Source organism: Coregonus lavaretus, assembly GCF_964263955.1.
Source record: "Coregonus lavaretus genome assembly, chromosome: 26".
NCBI lineage: Eukaryota > Metazoa > Chordata > Actinopteri > Salmoniformes > Salmonidae > Coregonus > Coregonus lavaretus.
In genome coordinates this window covers 24,945,271-24,967,541 of record NC_140013.1, presented here as the reverse complement: position 1 = coordinate 24,967,541, position 22,271 = coordinate 24,945,271, and the positions used below count along the sequence as shown (strand labels likewise).

The 22,271-nt window shown below is 42.5% G+C and overlaps 1 protein-coding gene across 1 annotated transcript in view; it reads right to left on the bottom strand.

The window, feature by feature from the left end:
• Positions 1 to 22,271, bottom strand: part of LOC311101742 (cell adhesion molecule 1-like) — a gene marked incomplete at both ends in the record, with an annotated part of 176,938 nt that overhangs the window by 9,252 nt on the left and 145,415 nt on the right. The window contains 4 exons of the mRNA XM_084142923.1: positions 12,935 to 13,107; positions 13,456 to 13,552; positions 15,105 to 15,263; positions 17,705 to 17,842. Coding sequence (XP_083999049.1) covers positions 12,935 to 13,107; positions 13,456 to 13,552; positions 15,105 to 15,263; positions 17,705 to 17,842 — 567 coding nt within the window. The remainder of the gene's footprint in view (positions 1 to 12,934; positions 13,108 to 13,455; positions 13,553 to 15,104; positions 15,264 to 17,704; positions 17,843 to 22,271) is intronic.

The following is a 22,271-nucleotide window of genomic DNA, read 5'->3' as shown; positions in this document are numbered from 1 at the left end:
TCCTTTTTTACCTCAAATATTCCCAAATATGATCTTCTAACATCACAACATCAGTTGCTCAAGATCTGAGAAAAATATGTAAAGTTTCCAAGTTAAGTATCCATATTTCAAGTTAAAATCAGGCCATATGAGAAAACCATCTTCCATTTAGTATGACACTCTTTGAACACAATAAAACCCATACACCCCTGGGGACCAATTAGAATGGACTATTGTACAGACTAAAACGGAGCTAGTGGCTCATTTTCTCCTCACATAAATGGATTTATTTTTTGTTGCTAAATCAAGAAAGCAAAGCACACCCATTACAAAGGGAACCAATCTGCTAATCTGAGCCAAAATTCATTTGCATATCAAATAAGCATTTAATGTTAAGCCTCAAAGGCTAATGATATACAAGTGTTAAGTGTTTGCATTAAATGTTTAACAAATGCTGTACTGTTTGATAAACAATGAATTAACGCACACTAACTGTCTGAGTCAGTAGTGTTAGAGCCAGGCTTAAAAATGTGCATTCTGATTCAAGCCTGACTAACACTATTGACTCAGACAGTTAGTGTTGGTTCATTCATTGTTAATCACTATGCAGTGGAAACTGACCTATTGCCTTTACCATTCACCTCGCTTTCATATACAGTATCTTTCATAATACACTAATATGACTGTCTCTGTAGCTCAATTGGTAGAGCATGGAGCTTGTAACGCCAGGGTAGTGGGTTCGATCCCCGGGACCACCCATACGTAAAAATGTATGCACACATGACTGTAAGTTGCTTTGGATAAAAGCGTCTGCTAAATGGCATATTATTATATTATTATTACTTCAGCCCTAAATGCATACATTATCATAAGGTGCCATCTGATTTCAAAGGTGCTAAACCATGTGGGTGTATGTATCTGGAGGAGTCACTCAATCAAAGCCCTGAACAGCTGAATCATTCACATGTCTTTTTGCTTCTGTCTCATCACCAGGAGAATCAGCATAATAAAGTCACACTCTGGTCTGCCTGCATGTCTGCCTGCCTGCCTGCCTGCCTGCCTGCCTACCTGCCTGCCTGACTGCCTGCCTGCCTGCCTGCCTGCCTGCCTGCCTGCCTGTCCGTCCGTCTGTCTGTTCGTCTGTTTGTCTGCCTGTCTGCCTGTCTGCCTGCCTGCCTGCCTGTCTGCCTGTCTGCCTGTCTGCCTGTCTGCCTGTCTGCCTGTCTGCCTGTCTGCCTGCCTGTCTGCCTGCCTGCCTGTCTGTCTGTCTGTCTGTCTGTCTGTCTGTCTGTCTGTCTGTCTGTCTGTCTGTCTGTCTGTCTGTCTGCTTGTCTGTCTGTCTGCTTGTCTGTCTGTCTGTCTGTCTGCAGAGCTATCTTTGGCAGTGCTTCAGCAGCACAATGAGGAGTGCTGAAGTTAGGCACTGTATCGTTTCAACAAAGCACCGCCCAGATACTTTTAGAAGATGAAGAAGCCAAACCACTCCATAAGACAGTGATGAAACATATGAGAACACATGAAAAAAACTGAAAGTATCAACGTGCACTTACAGTAAGACAGCATACTTTCTCTAGTTTCACTCCAATACATTTCAGCTTTAGTCATTGACAATCAAATTGCCTCACAAAACAAAGCAGAGGAGAGTAAAGTCGAGGTCAAGTGTTCCATTCATTCCTTATTCTTATTCCAGCTAAATTCAGATTGACTCATTCATTGTTTATGAAAGGTCCTTCCCTGGAGTGGGATCAGTTTAGCTGGATGATAGTGGATACGCTGTGGTGGGCTAGCATCCTTGCAGCATACAAACACAAGCTAGACAGAGATCTGTGTGGTAGCAGGCAGCATGACTGGTGGCCTATCTTTGGCTCTGTATACATGATATCCTTTAAGACAATATAGAGCCTGCAGCTGAACGGGGAACTGTGGGTACCCTGCGTGGGGAGGACTTAGTGCTCCTCCAGCCACTGAGCCTGTACATCTGGACCAGTGGTTAAACCACGGGGCTCTGGAGATCTCATTCAACTGAACAGGATTCTCAACATTTACTTGTTACAGTTCATTTATTCAACATGCACACCGGCACAATGTACAGGAGCCCTGTCAAGTTGTTTGAGTTTTCCATAGAGATCATTGTGAATGGTGAGAAGTGTTTCTGTCCAGATTCTTCTCTACTCTCTACTCTCCCCAGCCAATGCGAGGTAAGGAGGGGGTTAGCAGGAGATTACCCAGGATATGATGTCCCTCCCTGGGATCATCTCTGAATGTTTGACGAGCGAGGGCTTTACCTCTGCAGACTGCCTTTATACCCCTTGAGATGTAGAATCAGAATGACTACTACCCCCTCACCAATAGAAACCAGCCTGCCAGCACAATACCAGAAACCACTCTGTTTAATATTGCTGGCTGAAATCTATTCACACCACCTCCTCTCATATAAGCCATGGTGCTTGGAGCATTGCATTAGGTTAGCAAACCAATCAGAGAGGCAGCACTTATGAATTAGGATGGCACTGTACTTGTTTGTGTGCCATTTTATAATAGTACAAATTATTTTAAAATAAATTCCCCATATATTTGTGAAGTGGAAGACCTTCAGGAAAAAGAAGATGGGTAACCCCTGCACTCTCGGTCTCTTTACTTTCAAAAAGTTACTTTTTAATGCACTTTACAATAACCTTTTGTTAAGTAAATGTTGGTTTACGTATAGTTGACAGTACAGCATTGAAAAGAGGTTAGGCTTTATCACACCCATGACACAATGCTTTCATAGATTGATCGTGACTCATCTCTCCCCTGAACTCTACAGGGACTTAAAGTCCCTTAGTACTACATCTTTTATATAGGAACACTGAAAAGCTTGATAATGTGAACTCTCCAAGCACCCCCTTTCTTTCTTTCTTTCTTTCTTTCTTTCTTTCTTTCTTTCTTTCTTTCTTTCTTTCTTTCTTTCTTTCTTTCTTTCTTTCTTTCTTTCTTTCTTTCTTTCTTTCTTTCTTTCTTTCTTTCTTTCTTTCTTTCTTTCTTTCTTTCTTTCTTTCTTTCTTTCTTTCTCCTTTTCTCTTTCTTTCCTCCTTTCACTGAGATAGAGCTATAGATGCAAAACGTGGAGGGCTGGCCAGCTCTACAACAGAGATGTACAAACCACTCTGTGGTTTGATGCTATACCATGGCATTTGCTCCTCCTCAACACAAAACCATATTTAGGCCTTGAACCGCTGCCTCTCTCGCCTGTTGCTAGGTTACACCAAGGAAATGGAAAGAAAAAAAGAAAACACTTATCAGAGGAGAGAAAAATCTAGCAGGGCATGAAAGCATTACACTGTGGAAATGAAAAGCTACATTCTACATGAACTAGGAGCCACGCAAAGATGAAACTGTGCATAAACAACTTTTTCAGAATGGAACCCCAAACAACTTGTTCAGAATGGAACCCCACAGAATGTTTCCCTTAGCTTCTAAAAGGGAAGTGGAGAGGCCACATGGAGGGACGGCTGCTTGTGTGGATCAATGGAAAATGGCAGCTTGAGAGCTGTATGTTTACACATTCATTTGGATAACACCATTCACACACATCACAGGAGCGCACTGTGTGGTGCTCAGGGCTGGGAGGAACTAGCTTACGTTTTCCTCGATGTGTTCCTAACAGGAATCCCTGTGAAGGCCAATGAAGGGTTCTCTAAGTACAATGTAAAGCTATGGTACATTACATGGATATTCTGGTCATGACACTCAAGTTACCCTCTGTTGTGAATGTACGTTTTATATTTGAACAGAGTAAAAGGCCAACAGAAGGTGCGGTTCTGCAGCTTAGAGTAATGCAATGTGATGCATTGCAGTCCAGGTCAACAAGGCCCCTGTGACACGGTATTTAGAAGAGTAGTGAACAGCAAGAAAGCTCTATTACATCCTACCAGCATGCACTGCAGAAATCATGTCAAACCCCCGTTTTAGTCCAGTCTCTCGGAAATCACTGAGGAGTTATGAAAACGTCTCCGCATACAGTAAACTGTAAGTGGGAGTAATTGGTATACAATGAAAAACAAAACACATAATTTTAACAACCACCTGTTTACGAATTGCATTTTCACTGTAAATTGACTGATGTCCATGGGAGTTGAACCTCACTACTATAACTACAGTATAATCTGTGATTCTCTGTAGAAACCATATGAGATCATTCAACAGTCTCCTCAGAGTTTTGTCCTAGTCCAAGGACAATCATAAAACATCAGACATACACATGTAGGATCTTTTGAGCCAGTTTGCTACAGCAGGAAAATAATCCTGCAGCAACAGGACATGTGAATTAATATATAGATTATAATTAATGAAAAAATAAAAAATTCCAAACTTGCAGGAAAGTTCTCCTGCAACAGTGTGATCAAATTAAGATACTACATCTGTATAAAAGGGAAACAGTATAGTAGGCATGTCATTGATACAGGAGATCCTATATAGAAAAGTTCACCCCTCTTCTGTGGTGTGAAATATTCCAAATGGACTATTAAAAAAAACGTTGAAATAGGGGCTTAGGCTCCTTCATGTCCCAGACCACTCACTCACCTTGTAGACCAGATTGTGCAGTTGATGAGACACTCAGACTCTCTACTCCCTCTACTCAGACACACAAAATGGCCTCCGGAGCTTTCCAGCACCAGCATGAAAGGGACCTGATTACTTCTCTAGTGCCTGAGTGGAAATCAAACAGCCCATACTGTACCACCACCCACCACCACCACCACCTCCTCCTCTGTAGGAGCCTGCGGTGTGACATGCCATGGGACATGTACTGTACATATGGTACATCTTGATGGGCTGGCTTTGAATGAATTGGGATGACTTCAAGTTAGCTCTGGAAGTACATTGTCAGCTATGAAAGTGCATTTGCCCCTTCCCTGTGTGTTAGTAGATAATCAAAGCAGGACCTATGGAGTATTTCCATAGAGCAGGTTTTCGTCCAAACGTTTGAGGGAACTCTGCTTGCAAATATTGATAGAAATCAACTACGAGGTCTGCGTTTAGCTGGCAAACAACAGTCCCAAAAAAGATAAAATAATGAATGGAAGTTGTCAGTCCTGCAGTTACTCTGCAATATAAATACAATATTTAGTTATCTCTAAATGTCACCTCCCGATGCTGCCAAGTACTTTTGGCCAACATTAGGCTTTAATAGATATGTTTAAAGCTCCAGCCCATCCCAGCACTCCCATTCTATTTCTCTCACTGCCAGTTTATCAGAAATGTTTTATCTTCTAAATGGGCCAACTTTCTCTCACTGATGAATGCATTTGGCACTCCTAATACATGGTATCCATGTGTCTGTATATGAACAAACCTGAACTATCTAGAATGCAGGAGAGACAGATTTTTGTTTTGTTTTTCAGTTTATTTGAACAACCATATTATACACAAAGAAATCTTACCAATAGTCAACACACTTCTCCCACAAAAGTGATAAAGAATAAGAACTGAGCTACATACAGTACTGTAGAAGATCCAACACTAAAATGTATGGACAAAGGTGGGCCAGTTGACACTGTAAATAAACTGACCTCCATATCATAAGTTATTATAATACTTTTTTTAGCCTGTTCTGCATGTTATTTTGGCATTAATACGTGTCACATATCAGTTTGCAAACAATGTAAAAAAATATGTATTGAATTAACAAGTAAGTAAGGCAGCTCCAAAATGCAGGTGTTTCAGCCTAGCTCAGTGCTTTCTGTGGTGGAGGGGCAGCCAGCGGAAAATACAGAGCGTAGGGGTTGGTAATCTTCTCTAGTTGCGCCGTGATTGGCTCAGTGTTCTGTCACTCATGGGGACACTACATCACCGCAAAATCTACAGTCGGGAACTCGGGCCTCTTTCTAGAGTTTTGACCTAAAGATCACTGACGTCATGATTCGACCTTGTTTTTTTCAGAGTTCCCAGTTGTCTTGAAAGCACCATAAATCCAGAGAATGCCAGACTTTGATGACAAGGTTTCATGACCAAATTTGCCCACAAGAAGGACCGCCGCGCCACCTTCCTGTTCAAGTGAGCCCAGCACAACGGTGAGTCCAAAAATGTCTTGTATGCTATTGCATAAATTATGTAATATGCCAGGGAGATACAGTATGTTGTGTAGTAAGCTGTTAGTAGCTCATGTGCCTCACCCTAATCATTTGGTCCCTTTCACCCTCCTAACTTAGCCTACTGTTCTGACTTGGTGGTGCACATGTAGCCTATAGCCTGTTTTACAGAAATGTAATCATCGAATAGCGTAAGAGCTTTCATTGTCTGCTTATATGCCCCCTATATTTATCCTACCGTTCTGACTTGGTGTACAGGGAGAATACAGTAAGAATGGCCCATGTTCTGAATTCTGTCTATGTACATTTCAAAAGTGCTGAACAAATAGTTATATTGACTACGTCCATCTTTGCTCGCTCATTAATGTCTTAATCAAAATTACGGATAGCCTCTTATCCGCTCATCATTTCCTTATGCCATAGCTTGTACAGTGGGGAAAAAAAGTATTTAGTCAGCCACCAATTGTGCAAGTTCTCCCACTTAAAAAGATGAGAGAGGCCTGTAATTTTCATCATAGGTACACGTCAACTATGACAGACAAAATGAGAAAAAATATTCCAGAAAATCACATTGTAGGATTTTAAATTAATTTATTTGCAAATTATGGTGGAAAATAAGTATTTGGTCAATATCAAAAGTTTCTCAATACTTTGTTATATACCCTTTGTTGGCAATGACACAGGTCAAACGTTTTCTGTAAGTCTTCACAAGGTTTTCACACACTGTTGCTGGTATTTTGGCCCATTCCTCCATGCAGATCTCCTCTAGAGCAGTGATGTTTTGGGGCTGTCGCTGGGCAACACGGACTTTCAACTCCCTCCAAAGATTTTCTATGGGGTTGAGATCTGGAGACTCCAGGACCTTGAAATGCTTCTTACGAAGCCACTCCTTCGTTGCCCGGGTGGTGTGTTTGGGATCATTGTCATGCTGAAAGACCCAGCCACGTTTCATCTTCAATGCCCTTGCTGATGGAAGGAGGTTTTCACTCAAAATCTCACGATACATGGCCCCATTCATTTTTCCTTTACACGGATCAGTCGTCCTGGTCCCTTTGCAGAAAAACAGCCCCAAAGTATGATGTTTTCACTCCCATGCTTCACAGTAGGTATGGTGTTCTTTGGATGCAACTCAGCATTCTTTGTCCTCCAAACACGACAAGTTGAGTTTTTACCAAAAAGTTCTATTTTGGTTTCATCTGACCATATGACTTTCTCCCAATCCTCTTCTGGATGCACTCTAGCAAACTTCAGACGGGCCTGGACATGTACTGGCTTAAGCAGGGGGACACGTCTAGCACTGCAGGATTTGAGTCCCTGGCGGCGTAGTGTGTTACTGATGGTAGGCTTTGTTACTTTGGTCCCAGCTCTCTGCAGGTCATTCACTAGGTCCCCCCGTGTGGTTCTGGGATTTTTGCTCACCGTTCTTGTGATCATTTTGACCCCACGGGGTGAGATCTTGCGTGGAGCCCCAGATCGAGGGAGATTATCAGTGGTCTTGTATGTCTTCCATTTCCTAATAATTGCTCCCACAGTTGAGTTTTTCAAACCAAGCTGCTTACCTATTGCAGATTCAGTCTTCCCAGCCTGGTGCAGGTCTACAATTTTGTTTCTGGTGTCCTTTGACAGCTCTTTGGTCTTGGCCATAGTGGAGTTTGGAGTGTGACTGTTTGAGGTTGTGGACAGGTGTCTTTTATACTGATAACAAGTTCAAACAGGTGCCATTAATACAGGTAACGAGTGGAGGACAGAGGAGCCTCTTAAAGAAGAAGTTACTGGTCTGTGAGAGCCAGAAATCTTGCTTGTTTGTAGGTGACCAAATACTTATTTTCCACCATAATTTGCAAATAAATTCATTAAAAATCCTACAATGTGATTTTCTGGATTTTCTTTTCTCAATTTGTCTGTCATAGTTGACGTGTACCTATGATGAAAATTACAGGCCTCTCTCATCTTTTTAAGTGGGAGAACTTGCACAATTGGTGGCTGACTAAATACTTTTTTTCCCCACTGTACATCTCAATTGTCAGTAGAAACCACATTTGTGGTTTCAATAGTCAGCCATATCAGCTATGTTTTTTTTTAAAGGCAGTAAATGAGGCTGAATGAGCTGTTTCGCTGCCAGACAAGGCTCCGCTGAGAGCCAGGTGTAGCGGTGGTAAGGATTCCCTCCATGGTGCTGAAAAGAAAGCTCTGCTGTTGGGACAGTTGTCCAGGCCCTAACAGTTTGTGGGCACCGTTTGTCACCGTTATAGTGCAATTAATGTATTGTTTAGTGTTGTGTTGTGTTGTGTGGTGGCTTTGCTGGCATGCATCTAAAAATATATATATTGAGTTTTCCCCACCAAGATTTACATGCTAAAATCACCACTGATTATAAGCCACCCCCCCCAAAAAAAATCTATGTTTCCAGGCCTACAAAGATGGATGTGATTGTGATTTAATGGGATAGAGGTAAAGGGCATTATAATGTGACTGTGATGTGAGCGTGGGCAGGTTGAGATACGGCTGCATGCCGATGCTGATAAGATAGCAGAGCGCAGAGCAACCGACATGTCTCCTCCATCCTCACAGATCAAACATGTGACAGGAAAGGGCTGTGACAGGTGTCACTGAAAGCACAGTGTAGGGCGTCCGCTATTTCACCTATCAGCAGGACAATCTGATTATGACTGCCCGCCCGCAGTCTCTCCCTCTCCCCTTCTCTCTCCCAAACTCTCTCACCCACTCTCTCTTTCTCGTTGTACAACACTACTGCAGACACACACAAGCAAGCAAGCACACAGGCGGGGGGTGAGAGTGAACAAAGTGGGGACATACAGTACCTTGGGTGTTGTCTAGGTTCAAGGTGGTGGGTGTGGGGATCGTGGTAGGAGCATCTAGATGGAAAACATACAAAATAAAGACATGTATAAGAAATAAAGAAAGTGTGAGAAGCCATTAAGGATGGGTCATGCAAGTATGGAAGTAGCAGGATTGAGATATATAGAAAAGATAATGATTTAGGTTCTGTATTGTATGCTCTGTATGTTTTTCCCCCAGGAAGGACGTTGCATTTCCCAAATTGCATTCTTCATCTGTAACCCGTGCCAATGCATCATTGATGGCTTTTCAACTGTCTGGTGATAGTGAATGCAATATCAGAGCTTAGACAATGCACAGTGCGTGATATCAGGTCATTCAAACCTTACTTAAACCTCTACTCATTAACAATAAGCCAAAACATTGGAATGAACACATCTAATTGACTATTTTGTAAACTCATAATGTAGTTTGAAAAACAAACTTAATGTGCCCAATATTGCTCATAAACATTCAATGGGTAGTTGGGAAGTCATAAATGAACATATTAAGTGATTATTTCCAGTAATTAAGTTAAGCAGTGCATTAAGCAACTCTGGCACGCTCCCCTGCAGTTCTTCTGCGCCCCTTGCAACAACAACAGACTGATAGTGTACTGATGAGGCCTTTCATAACACCACAAACAAAATAATGAGAATGACAAAATGGAGGCCAATACAGGTATGCAGCGGTGCTAAGAGGCTTGAAAGCTTCCCTGCCACGGGGAATATCTGCCTGTTTCTGGCACAGAGAGAGATAGCGCTGGCCCCTTGCTGGGGACAAGTCACAGCGGGAGAAATTGGCTGGCTGTCTCCATGCCTTTACTGTCTGTGCCCATCAGAAGCCCACAGTAGGGGACCACACACTTCCAAACTAATGATAAAACATCAAGGGCGGCATAATGTCGCTGCTGGGGAAGGAGGGGACAAGGGGAGGAGAGGTGAGGAAGCGGATATCAGGAACAGATTCTCCGCAAACAATATTTATGGGGGATTTCTTCTTTCCCTGTGACCGAAGGCAGTCTGATAGCTGAAATGTCAGAGTCTGAGAAATTGGGCATGCAGGCCAGGGATAAGAGGCTGCCACAAAGGCCTGGATGGGATGTGGCACATATAATAGTCTAGCAAACAAGTATTCTCCATGGGCAATTTGCAGGCTGGATGACTTGGCTCCACATTATGAGAGATGAAATATGAATGTATTTGGAGGGAGCATATTTTCAGGGTGCATTTCTATTTGTAAGACAATTTGATATGAGAAATTCTAACCATAAACTGAAACAATGCGGGAGAAATTGTTTAGCTATGCCCTCTTAAACCTGGCAGCCAATAAACTTTTCTTCAGCTTCTAGCAATTCTGTATACATTGCTTTATATTCAAATGTGCTTCATAATATAGCAAAGGAGATTTCTGACTCAAACAAATACTCCATAAAGTAATACAGTACAACCATGTCCTCAGATGGATTTTTCAAAACACATTAAACTATGTTTTTCTCTTGACACTGTATGACTGGGTTATTGATTTGCAGCCTGATGTTTCATCTATTATTCTGTTCTATGGTGCAGAGATGGGTGATGGTAAGAATCTGTGTGATTAAACACGTTTGTTTTCACGACAACCCTTCATCCAACTCAGGGTCAACAGAGCCATATTGGAGCATGCTTTCTGACTAGGCTTGACGCACAGATGGCTGCATGGCAATCTTTGACTTCATGGCCGTGTAGGAAATCTCTGGGTCAGGGAGTCAACTGCATTACAAACCCTTGAGCAAAATACATAATTGTTCTCCTGCCAATAGCCAGTATGTGTGAGTTACAGCACCAGGTCAGCTTTGTACAGTGAATGGAGTTTGGTGGGAACCTAGCTAGGAGCCTAGCTGCCTTGGCCCAGTTTACTCCCACACCGGACGTCAACCAACCACAGAGCAGCACTCACAGCCTATTGAAAACAACCCAGAACCAGCAGAGGAGGCCAACAAGACTAACTACCTTCTCTCTCACTCTTAGACCAGAATACAACTGACAACTAAACAGGGTGTGTTACTTACTGTAGACTTGCTCTACTAGTGTCGGAGTACACAGAAGAGGTCACAATATTTCTAGTGTCAGGGATGGAGTGTTTCTTAGTGCCGTGGTAGGCTGAGGCAAGATGAGAGTAGCATACTGTACATTCCCACGCTCAGAAAGTAGCATACATGAATATCTAATATGTCTAGAATAGCACAGCCCATTGATACACATACTGTACTCTCCTGTTGCCCTTCAGTAGCTAGGAGTTCCTGGTCATCTAGCTTTGACATGGTACAACTACTGTACATACTCCTCTGACAGATCCACATTAATGAACATCAGGGACATACTAAGAGATAGCAGCTGTGGTTTCCAACACTAGACACTAATGGGCTCCTCCAGGGCCTAATACAAGTAGAAAACAGGATACTGTACACAGAAAAACCCACCCAGCAGACTCTTCACCTAGAGACACACCTACTAAGCTGACACATCTGTGGTTCTCATCATGCTTACACCTAGACGTAGCCATGTTCATAAACACACACTCATTAAGCTAGTGTCCAGTAGCAGTCAGGCAAAACAAATCTCTTATGGACCAGCAACATGGCTTATTTTGTCTGGCATCTAATCCTGTGGAATAATAGAACTGGGAATCTCAAACATAATTAAACAGCGTTATTAGCACCTTTTACAAATCTCCAGTGTCTCATTAATGCTCTAACTAGAAGAATAGAGACTGCACTGATAGCACTGATAACACCAGAGATATGCTGTTCCTAATGTTGAGGTGGTAAAATATTGCAAAGCTGTGCTTGTGGTGGGATGCTATTTCTGTAAAATGGGATATTTCACTGTGCCAAAGGCATACAAATAGGTAATTCTACTACAAAGCATGTACAGGTCACACATGCTAGCATGTTTGCTACACCGGCAAACACACATTTTCACCATGGAAATTAATTCATGAGTCTTCTTAGTGTGTACCGTAGTTCGTCCAGTTTAATATCTGTTGAGTCAAGGAGCAGGTTGTTCCTTCAAAGAAATTTAGGAAAATGCAATATGGAGACATGAGGAGAGTCTACATGAAGAGGCGCCTACTATAGAACTTGATTATGCATGGGGGGGGGGGTAAATCTCAAAACCAAATGGTCAGCTCACATTCCCCATCAAACCAATGTGCCAAAACAAAAATGAAAGTAAAAGACAAAACAACATAAATCAAAAGATGGTGTGTATGGAAAATGTTTTCTGTCCTGGCCGTTTTAATTTCTCACAAGCTCCTTTATGAAGCAAAATCTATTTCGAACTGCTAGATGTGTGTTGTTCAAAACCAAAAGTAATCATATTCCAAACAAAGGATCCATATGGAAGCAAGGCTACAGCCTGCTTCCCAAATCTCAAACCTCTTCCTGTAGATACTGTAACTGTATGACAGTTACATTAGAGAGGGAGTGTGAATCATGCCTCTAATGGATGAGAGTGGATGGTGCGGCAATTACGAGTTCAGTCATACGATGAAACCCTTAATAGGCCTGGACTGTTATTTAATAGCATGTGCCCTCCTTTTGTTTGGGAGATGATCACTAGGGGACTAAGAGGGACAAACAGACATCCCCATCTGACTAAGAGCACTTACAGAAATACAATCTCAGAGTGGCATTGCTATAAGTGCCATAGTAACCTAAGTCATACATGTTAAAGTGAGGATTATCTGTGAGGTGTCAGTCAGAATAAATCTGTTAGTCAGAGCCATCTGTTACTATGTGTGTCAGTGATATGGTTTCTGTGACAGATTCACCCAGAGAAACCTGTAATCAGTGAACTGACACATGAGAAGCTTCAATGGAAAATGTAGCAAATTCTAGTGAGTGGCTACGATTGCCTACTCGACACATCTGTACATGCTGTGAACATGACATCCTGTATCAGCAATACAGACCACCTGGCCTGGACTCATCTGCAAATATAGATAGAATCGCAAAACAAACTACAGGCGACAGTAGCCATGACGCCCCATATAACAGTACGTACCGTATACAAAGAGGATGTAGTCATCGTAGGCCTCTCCCACGGCGTTGGAGGCCACACAACGGTACGTGCCGTTGTACGACTTGTTGAGGTTTTCGATGAAGAGGTCAGAGCCGGTGATGACGGTGTGAGACGGCACATCATCATCCACTCTGAGCCAGCTGATCTGATGGGGCCTGGAGGACACAAATACCAGCCGCATCAGAAAGACCCTGCACGATGGCCGTCAATACATTTCACATTTCACTAGACAAAATCTCACTCTAAAGGTCAGAACTCAGATCAGTGTGGGAGAGCCATTGGCAGGTTCTGTCTAATGATGTATTTTACCCAAAGCACACTACCAATTGGTAACATTTAAATGCTACAATGCATTGGAAAGGTTAGGGGAGTGCTTTGGTTGGCAGAAAGGGGATATAGGAAGCCTGGAAGTGTCATGTAGCTGTCTATGTTGGTATTTTAAGGACAGAGTGCGGTACTGTTAACTAGTATTAAATGATATGTGTGGCTGGATGGATACTCACTGTGGTTTGCCATTTGCTATGCACGTCAGCTCTAGATTCTCTCCCTCTCTTGTTAAACCTTCAGGAAACGCCTGAACGATCTTCACTTCTGGTTGATCTGAAAGTAGACAGATGGTATTTTCACATACACATTGTAAACAAGCAGTAGACACTTTCTAATTAATATCATACTCACAGCTATAGCAATGTCAACCTATCTCAACCTGACTCATGCTTTCAGTCACTCTATAAAAAGTGTTAAAACCAGTGAAAGAGCCATTTGTCAGTGAGCTATAATATAATTAAGTAATAAGGCCCGAGGTGTGGTATATGGCCAATATACCATGGCTAATGGCTGTTCTTACGCACGACGCATCGCGGAGTGCCTGGACACAGCCCTTAGCCGTGGTATATTGGCCATATATCACAAACCCCAGAGGTGCCTTATTGCTATTATAAACTGCTTACCAACGTAATTAGAGCAGTAAAAATAAATGTTTTGTCATACCCATGGTATACCATGGCTGTCAGCCAGTCAGCATACAGGGCTTGAACCACCCAGTTTATAATAATAAATATAACACTTACAGACAGATTTATCCGAAGCAACTTATTGTCATGCGTGGATGCATTTTACATATCGGTGGTCAAAGGAATCGAACCCACTACCCTGGCATTACAAGCGCAATGCTCTACCAACTGAGCTACAAAGGACCATGCTACAATGCATTGGGAAGGTTAGGGGAGTGCTTTGGCTGGCTACGATAGTGCCATTACTCCATTGCTTATATTATTACTCTTGTATGACCAGTATATTTTCAGCTCAACTCCACCGACTAAGGCTTTCAGTGGAATAGGACTGCATAAACCTAGCTATCAAAGCAACATAGCCCCTTGGTTAAACAGAGAAAAGGGCTATGTGTTCAGACAGTCTATCTAACCTTAAAGTAACATTTTTTTTTTCTTTCTCTTATCTATGTTAGCAAAAGATTGCCAAAATGTCAAGCGGTTCTAGTTGAGCTTTCCCTTTTGCCTAGAAAGGTTAGGCAAAGCACTCGTCTCTGTTAATAAATGAATATTCTACACAAGCTACCAAAGGTTAGCTTAACCTTTCTCTGACGTTCTACACTGTGTAAGGATGGCTGTTATACCTCTTCAATCAATAAATAATTTGAGGAAACAGCAAATCAAATTTGACACAAGACTAGAGCAAAAGTAACTTTTACCTGGAGGTGATTATATTATATTGCAGGAGATGTATTGTAAAGTGAATCTCTAACTCTGGACTGCCAGGTATTTTAACTAGATACAGGATTGATGAATCTAATTCATTCATATACAGTGCCTTCAGAAGGTATTCATACCCCTTGACTTATTCCACATTTTGTTGCGTTACAGCCTTATAATTGTAGAAACATTTGCTAAACAATTCTAAAAACATGTTTTCACTTTGGCATTATGGGGTATTGTGTGTAGATGGGTGAGAATTTTTTTTTTGAATCAATGTTGAATTCAGGCTGTAACACAACAACATGTGGAATAAGTCATGGGGTATGAATACTTTCTGAAGGCACTGTATCCCTTATCTCTGTGATAGACTTCATAGGGACTGCGAGAGTCAATAACATTCTATTTCCAGGCCATGCCTGCTTTACTTCCGGGTCACTCACATAGCACTTCCAGGTATCTCTGTGCCCGGAGGTCCTTCACGGCTGGGTGTTCGATGATGCAGCTGACTGGCGCTCCGTCGTCCTCCTTGGACACGATGAGTCTCAGCCGACTGGTGACCGTGAACATCCTGTCGTAGGTCTCATCCATCGTCATCTCACCTAGGAACAATAAAATACACACAGGTGTGAGGGAACCAAAGCCTATAGAGATGTCTCAACTCACAACAGACTATCATACAGATTATTCACATGGACACAACTAACATCTACTACAACAAATATATTTAATTTCACACTGCACTATGTGTGCAGTCAAGCTAAACATAAGGTGTTTTACACCTTAAAATCATTACATTTACAAGCCTACTTGATGTGGTTTTAGAACCCACAGATTCTCATTGATTTCAGAGTGAGGTAGGGACGATGTGGTTGTGGTTTGAGTGTGTGTCTATGCAGCATCCTGGAGGCTGAGTGGGGTTCTGTTCTGTGGTGTCCAGGCTAACCCCTGCAGTAATCAGCTGCCCTCCAGGCTCCTACATGTGTCTGGCTGTCAGAGGGGCATTCATTTAGAGAGCATTACAATGCCACAGGGGCAGCGCGTTAGCCGTAGTGCTGAGTGGGATGGTTTACTCGCACTTAATGAAGTGAGAAAATAATTACATGGCCTTCTGTGACCTGCAGCACACTTCCATCTCTGCCAGCTGACCAGCCAGTCAGCCAGTCACAGGGGAGCACGTCTAGGGCTCAGAGAGGGCATCACACTGCTGCTCCAACACACACTGACCACATACACTAACATGCACATTGCTATATAGATATTAACCCCATGACACTTACATAGGGAAACATCCTGAGAGATAGGCGCTGAAAAACAACCCTAGAGAAGGGTTCTTTCTAATGGTTTGCTCTGCAGATATTCAGTTATAATCATAGCAGAAGAAAACATTGATTTAAGGCCCTGTTTTTAGGTGTTTTCAGATGAACTATTCTTAGTTGTTGACAATTCATTAAGTATATCACCAATTTGTGACTTGGATTTCAATGTAAACCTGATCCACTGGGAACAGACGTCAATTCAACGTCTATTCCACGTTGGTTCAACGTAATTTCATGAATATGGCATGGAAACAACGTTGATGCAACCAGTGTGTGCCCAGTGGGGAGCTAATTAATTGCTTATGAGAGTCATAATGAGAAGTGAGCTGTGTTTCCAGAGGTGCTAAAGGACGTGACTTCCTGGTCCATATACGTCCCTCCTATGCCAGTCTGGATAAGCCCCTGTTCAACATGGTGGCATTTCACTAATCTAACGAGCATGTCTGCCTGCCGGCCTGCCTAACGTACCCACACCACACCAGCCCAGCCTACCACAGTGGATGCAACATCTCATAAACACAAATTGACTTCCACTTCTGTAACACTGGAGGTGCAGATTTAGCTTATATTCGCTCAGTCTAAATATTTAATCCGCTCAACAAGCCAAATGAGTCCTCTCTATTCTAATACATACATGTATATAATTTGACGACAGAGATATCCAGTCCCTATGTAGATAGGATCAGGCTGAAATGAATTCTCCCTCTTGCTGTAGGGTATGGACAGGCTGAATAATAGATGGGTATTCTTGATCATATGTGAAGCAATAAGGCACCACACCATAGTACCATACACTATTGCACCTCTCTCCAGGAGCCTACAGCGGGCTTGAGGCATTAAAATGAAGTATTTTCATGAAAGGACTTAGCAATTAATTTAGCAATTAATAGTGTCAAAGGTAATAAGTGAGGTTCATGAGTGTTTTTAGTGTGGAGAGTACATTATAGTTTTCAAAGCAAGGCTTTCAAACAGTTCAATCAGAAGTCTGATCAACCAAAAGACGTGATCAACAGAAGCAAACGTGTTGCTGGTGTGTGAGCTGTAGTCCTTCTGCAGCAGGTAACGGATGCTCTCAGTAGGCAGGGGCAGTGTCCAGATTTACAGGCTGTTGCCGGGCGGATTCCTCATAGAGAGTGTTGATTCCATAGCAACTCCCTGCTGTCTGGCGATGACAGGTTTATGAGTGTATTAAACCAGTAGAGACACTGGGCGCTCAGTGATGTACTACAGGGATGTACTGTAGCCTACACACTGTTCTGTTATAGCTGGGATGATGGCTGGGCCATGGGGGAGGCTGTAGTGAGTGGGTGGTGAACAGTTGGGAGTTAATTTGAAGCCACTTATCTGGTCACCGCAAAAGGCACACTACAAGTTCAGCCCAGCACTAAAATGCTCTGCTTCTTCGGTAACTGTTGTAATGTGGCTATTGCTGAGGAGACAGTAAGTTAACGCAGTGCTTTATGAATAGGTAATACTCAATGTCAATGCTATACCTAGCTCAATTGAACAACTGAAATATTAATATCCATTCTCACTTATTAGTCCTTGAACAGATCAGTACATATAGCCTATTGTGATGAGTGTGAAACCAAGTCCTGAATGTAAAAGGAGACTTTGTCGTCTGCAGTTTCCAGTATGATGCTGTGGAGAGTTAAAGCTGCCTTGCTGGGGTTATATCTGAAGGATATCTTAGGGAAAGTGGAGGAGGCTGTTATTCCTCTGACCTGTCAGCTCCTGCTCTCCTTTCATCCATCTGATGGAGGCGGCGGGCTTGCTGCCCATGGCTGTACAGGTGAGCTCTGTCTCGTTCCCCTCACTGACCACATCCTCTCGGGAATCGATGATTGGATTGCCTGGTGGGACTGACAGACACACATCAAGAGCTTCAGATACAGTGGGGGAAAAAAGTATTTAGTCAGCCACCAATTGTGCAGGTTCTCCCACTTAAAAAGATGAGAGAGGCCTGTAATTTTCATCATAGGTACACGTCAACTATGACAGACAAAATGAGGATTTTTTTTAACAGAAAATCACATTGTAGGATTTTTAATGAATTTATTTGCAAATTATGGTGGAAAATAAGTATTTGGTCACCTACAAACAAGCAAGATTTCTGGCTCTCACAGACCTGTAACTTCTTCTTTAAGAGGCTCCTCTGTCCTCCACTCGTTACCTGTATTAATGGCACCTGTTTGAACTTGTTATCAGTATAAAAGACACCTGTCCACAACCTCAGTCACACTCCAAACTCCACTATGGCCAAGACCAAAGAGCTGTCAAAGGACACCAGAAACAAAATTGTAGACCTGCACCAGGCTGGGAAGACTGAATCTGCAATAGGTAAGCAGCTTGGTTTGAAGAAATCAACTGTGGGAGCAATTATTAGGAAATGGAAGACATACAAGACCACTGATAATCTCCCTCGATCTGGGGCTCCACGCAAGATCTCACCCCGTGGGGTCAAAATGATCACAAGAACGGGGAGCAAAAATCCCAGAACCACACGGTGGGACCTAGTGAATGACCTGCAGAGAGCTGGGACAAAAGTAACAAAGCCTACCATCAGTAACACACTACGCCGCCAGGGACTCAAATCCTGCAGTGCCAGACGTGTCCCCCTGCTTAAGCCAGTACATGTCCAGGCCCGTCTGAAGTTTGCTAGAGTGCATTTGGATGATCCAGAAGAGGATTGGGAGAATGTCATATGGTCAGATGAAACCAAAATATAACTTTTTGGTAAAAACTCAACTCGTCGTGTTTGGAGGACAAAGAATGCTGAGTTGCATCCAAAGAACACCATACCTACTGTGAAGCATGGGGGTGGAAACATCATGCTTTGGGGCTGTTTTTCTGCAAAGGGGCCAGGACGACTGATCCGTGTAAAGGAAAGAATGAATGGGGCTATATATCGTGAGATTTTGAGTGAAAACCTCCTGGGTCTTTCAGCATGACAATGATCCCAAACACACCGCCCGGGCAATGAAGGAGTGGCTTCGTAAGAAGCATTTCAAGGTCCTGGAGTGGCCTAGCCAGTCTCCAGATCTCAACCCCATAGAAAATCTTTGGAGGGAGTTGAAAGTCCGTGTTGCCCAGCGACAGCCCCAAAACATTACTACTCTAGAGGAGATCTGCATGGAGGAATGGGCCAAAATACCAGCAACAGTGTGTGAAAACCTTGTGAAGACTTACAGAAAACGTTTGACCTGTGTCATTGCCAACAAAGGGTATATAACAAAGTATTGAGAAACTTTTGTTATTGACCAAATACTTATTTTCCACCATAATTTGCAAATAAATTCATAAAAAATCCTACAATGTGATTTTCTGGATTTTTTTCCTCATTTTGTCTGTCATAGTCGACGTGTACCTATGATGAAAATTACAGGCCTCTCTCATCTTTTTAAGTGGGAGAACTTGCACAATTGGTGGCTGACTAAATACTTTTTTTCCCCACTGTATATATGTACAGACGGACACACATATATACAGACGCACACATGTACACACACACAAACACACACACGTATGTATGCACTCTCCCTCGCTTGCACGCACATCAACACATAATGTCCTGCTCCACTATGCTATAGACTATAATGTCCTGCTCCACTATGCTATAGGCTATAATGTCCTGTTCCACTATGCTATAGGCTATAATGTCCTGTTCCACTATGCTATAGACTATAATGTCCTGTTCCACTATGCTATAGGCTATGTCCTGTTCCACTATGCTATAGGCTATAATGTCCTGTTCCACTATGCTATAGGCTATAATGTCCTGTTCCACTATGCTATAGACTATAATGTCCTGTTCCACTATGCTATAGGCTATGTCCTGTTCCACTATGCTATAGGCTATAATGTCCTGTTCCACTATGCTATAGACTATAATGTCCTGTTCCACTATGCTATAGGCTATAATGTCCTGTTCCACTATGCTATAGGCTATAATGTCCTGTTTCCCTATGCTATAGGCTATAATGTCCTGTTCCACTATGCTATAGGCTATGTCCTGTTCCACTATGCTATAGGCTATAATGTCCTGTTCCCATGACAGAAACAAAACATATATAGTAGCATGACCAATGAACACAAGCTAAGCATGTCCAACCTTGATTATTTCTTCCGCTGAACTACATTTCTCATTGAAGTACAAGAACCGCCACATAGAGAGACTGCCTGCCTGAAACACTTGGAGATAACTCAAAAATATATGTTATTTCAACAGCTCTTAAATATCACCGTTAGTTCACACTTTTTGCTGCTAGATTTCATTTCTAAAACTAGAGTAATGACTTTGAAGTGTACTTAATTCCTTTTCAATCCCCCAGGATGTCTGCATGTATAATACAGCTCTAGTATTAGTGTAATTTCACGCCGTAGCTCCACTGTTTGTCACAGCTGACTCTCAATAGGGAACTATTTAGAACAGCCAACTTAACATTCAGTAGGATTCACACAGTCAACAGTCAGAAGTCAACACAGCTGCCAAAAACAAGCCAGTCTGAGATAGATCTATTCTGTTATCCATAGCAGCATCTGTTCCTATTCATTACCATGCTATTGAGCACTGCAAGAGCCTAATTGGCTGACATTTTGTTACAGTGGGACTCAATAAAACAAGATTAACCAAGAAAATACATCAATTAAAACAATTGTATATTTACAGTTTATATAGGATGTGTGAGAGTGTGGTAGAATGCAATGTCTAAGTTATGAATATGGCACAGTGGCGGTCGGTGCCGTTTAAGATGAAGGAGGACGATTTTCTTTTTTTATGAGCATGGCCTTATTTCTATTACAGCATTTTGGATGACTATCATTCATATTCCATTCACCCAGCTCAATGTAACATCGATAGGTTTAGGCTACTACATGATACTCAAATTTACCCTATACCCATCACGAGGGTGCTACAACCTAGCCTATGAATGAAAGTTTACAACATAGGTGCACAGGTTGAGAGAAATTAGAGTACCAAGGTGACAGACAGTGACACACTCAATACCGCCTTGCACACTCTTGCCTGCATCTAGCTGATCTAGGTTGTAATCATTAGTCCAACAGTTGCAAATGAGAGTTTATATTGGACAAATGCAGGTATGTTTATCCCCATTTCGTTCCGTTTGCTTCCATTTAAGAAGAGTTTTTCAACACAATCGGCGGAATGAATACACATCTGATCACACGCAAACACAGAACTAGCAGCCACATACACTATATATACAAACGTATGTAGACACCCCTTCAAATTAGTGGAGTCGGCTATTTCAGCCACACCCATTGCTGACAAGTGTATAAAATCGAGCACACAGCCAGGCAATCTCCATAGAAAAACATTGACAGTAGAATGGTGTTACTGAAGAGCTCAGTGACTTTCAACTTGGCACCGTCATAAGATGCCACCTTTCCAAAAAGTCAGTCTGTCAAATTTCTGCCCTGCTAGAGCTGCCCTGGTCAACTGTAAGTGCTGTTATTGTGAAGTGGAAATGTCTAGGAGCAACAACGGCTCAGCCACGAAGTGGTAGGCCACACGTGGTAAGCGCGTAAAAATAGTCTGTTCTTGGTTGCAACTCTCACTACCGGGGTCAAAGAACTTGAATGGCCTGCACAGAGCCCTGACCTCAACCCCATCGAACACCTTTGGGATGAATCGGAACGTCGACTGCGAGCCAGGCATAATCGCCCAACATCAGTGCCCGACCTCACTAATGCTCTTGTGGCTGAATGGAAGCAAATCCCTGCAGCAATGTTCCAACATCTAGTGGAAAGCTTTCCCAGAAGAGTGGAGGCTGTTATAGCAGCAAAGGGGGACCAACTCTATTTTAATGCCCATGATTTTGGAATGAGAAGTTCGACGAGCAGGTGTCCACATACTTTTGGTCATGTGTATAAACCACATGATCACTTTGTCGTTGTATATATAATTCCTTCTCGCATCTACGCTCTCTCCTCTCACCTTTTCCCTTTGGTTGTGGACTTCAGTGCACAATACAACACCTGTCTGTGACCGCTAACCGCTACACACAGCCTACATCGTTGTCCCCATATTAACGTCATAGTCAACATAGCTACTACTAGAACTAACTATTAGTAAACCCGCTACAATCAAGCAGTACAGCAAGCAGTTTAGCATACATTAATAAAACCAAAAGCTTACCTTGACATGGAAGCACTCCAGTGTTGGATAGCCATAGTCAGCTAGCTAACATAGCATCCCTCTCTATTTGAATCTGGTGTTTGAGTAGGCTAAACTAGCTAGCTGCATTCGCTAGCTAAGTAAGGTTAGTA